General features: G+C 45.0%; 1 protein-coding gene across 1 annotated transcript in view; it reads left to right on the forward strand.

The window, feature by feature from the left end:
* F8 (coagulation factor VIII) overlaps positions 1-327 on the forward strand; it is a 26,354-nt gene extending 26,027 nt beyond the window's left edge. Inside the window, exon 18 of the mRNA XM_018576955.1 lies at positions 184-327. Coding sequence (XP_018432457.1) covers positions 184-327 — 144 coding nt within the window. The remainder of the gene's footprint in view (positions 1-183) is intronic.
* Positions 328-651: the final 324 nt, after the last annotated feature.

Consider the following 651-nt stretch of genomic DNA (forward strand, 5'->3'; position numbering starts at 1 on the left):
GAGTGGTGATCAGTGTGTGCTGGTATGCTGAATTACTGCTTAGAGGGGTTAGCTGAGTTGCTGCTGGGGGAGGGCTGAGCTGCTGAGTTAAGAGGACGTTGACATCTGCGGATCTCCCGGTTTCTGGTAACATTGTTACAATGTATTTTGACATTAAGAAAACGACTTTCTTTGTTCTTTCAGATCTTCAATGGGAACAAAGAGTACAACACCCCAATGTGGGTCACCCTGGAGGCTCCGGTCATCGCGCGGTATCTTAAACTGCACCCCGAGAAGTGGAAGGGAAGCATCATGCTGAGGATGGAGGTTTTGGGGTGCTCTGTATGATATTTTTGTGATATATATATAAATGTAACAATTTCCTGGATCTCGTCATACCTTGAAGGATGTGACCGCATAAAATGTCATGTGACTTATTCCTCTCCTCTGTGTGCGTTATTCAAATGTGTTTATTATTTCATCAGAAGATCAATTCCTCATGAAAATGTCCAAAAACATGAATATTGTTTTGATGAGGAAACTTTAAGCAAATCAACCCGCTCTTTAACCTCCCCCCTTCCTCCCCTCCCCCTTAAAGCCCAGCTCCTGCACAATGGCCTGAACAGGTTTACAGCCGGCAGACATTCCTGATCTCCGCCATGCAGCGTTCTT

The sequence above is a fragment of the Nanorana parkeri genome, unplaced genomic scaffold (genome assembly GCF_000935625.1).
Source record: "Nanorana parkeri isolate BGI_ZX_2015 unplaced genomic scaffold, ASM93562v1 scaffold81, whole genome shotgun sequence".
In the NCBI taxonomy this organism is placed as follows: Eukaryota; Metazoa; Chordata; class Amphibia; order Anura; family Dicroglossidae; genus Nanorana; species Nanorana parkeri.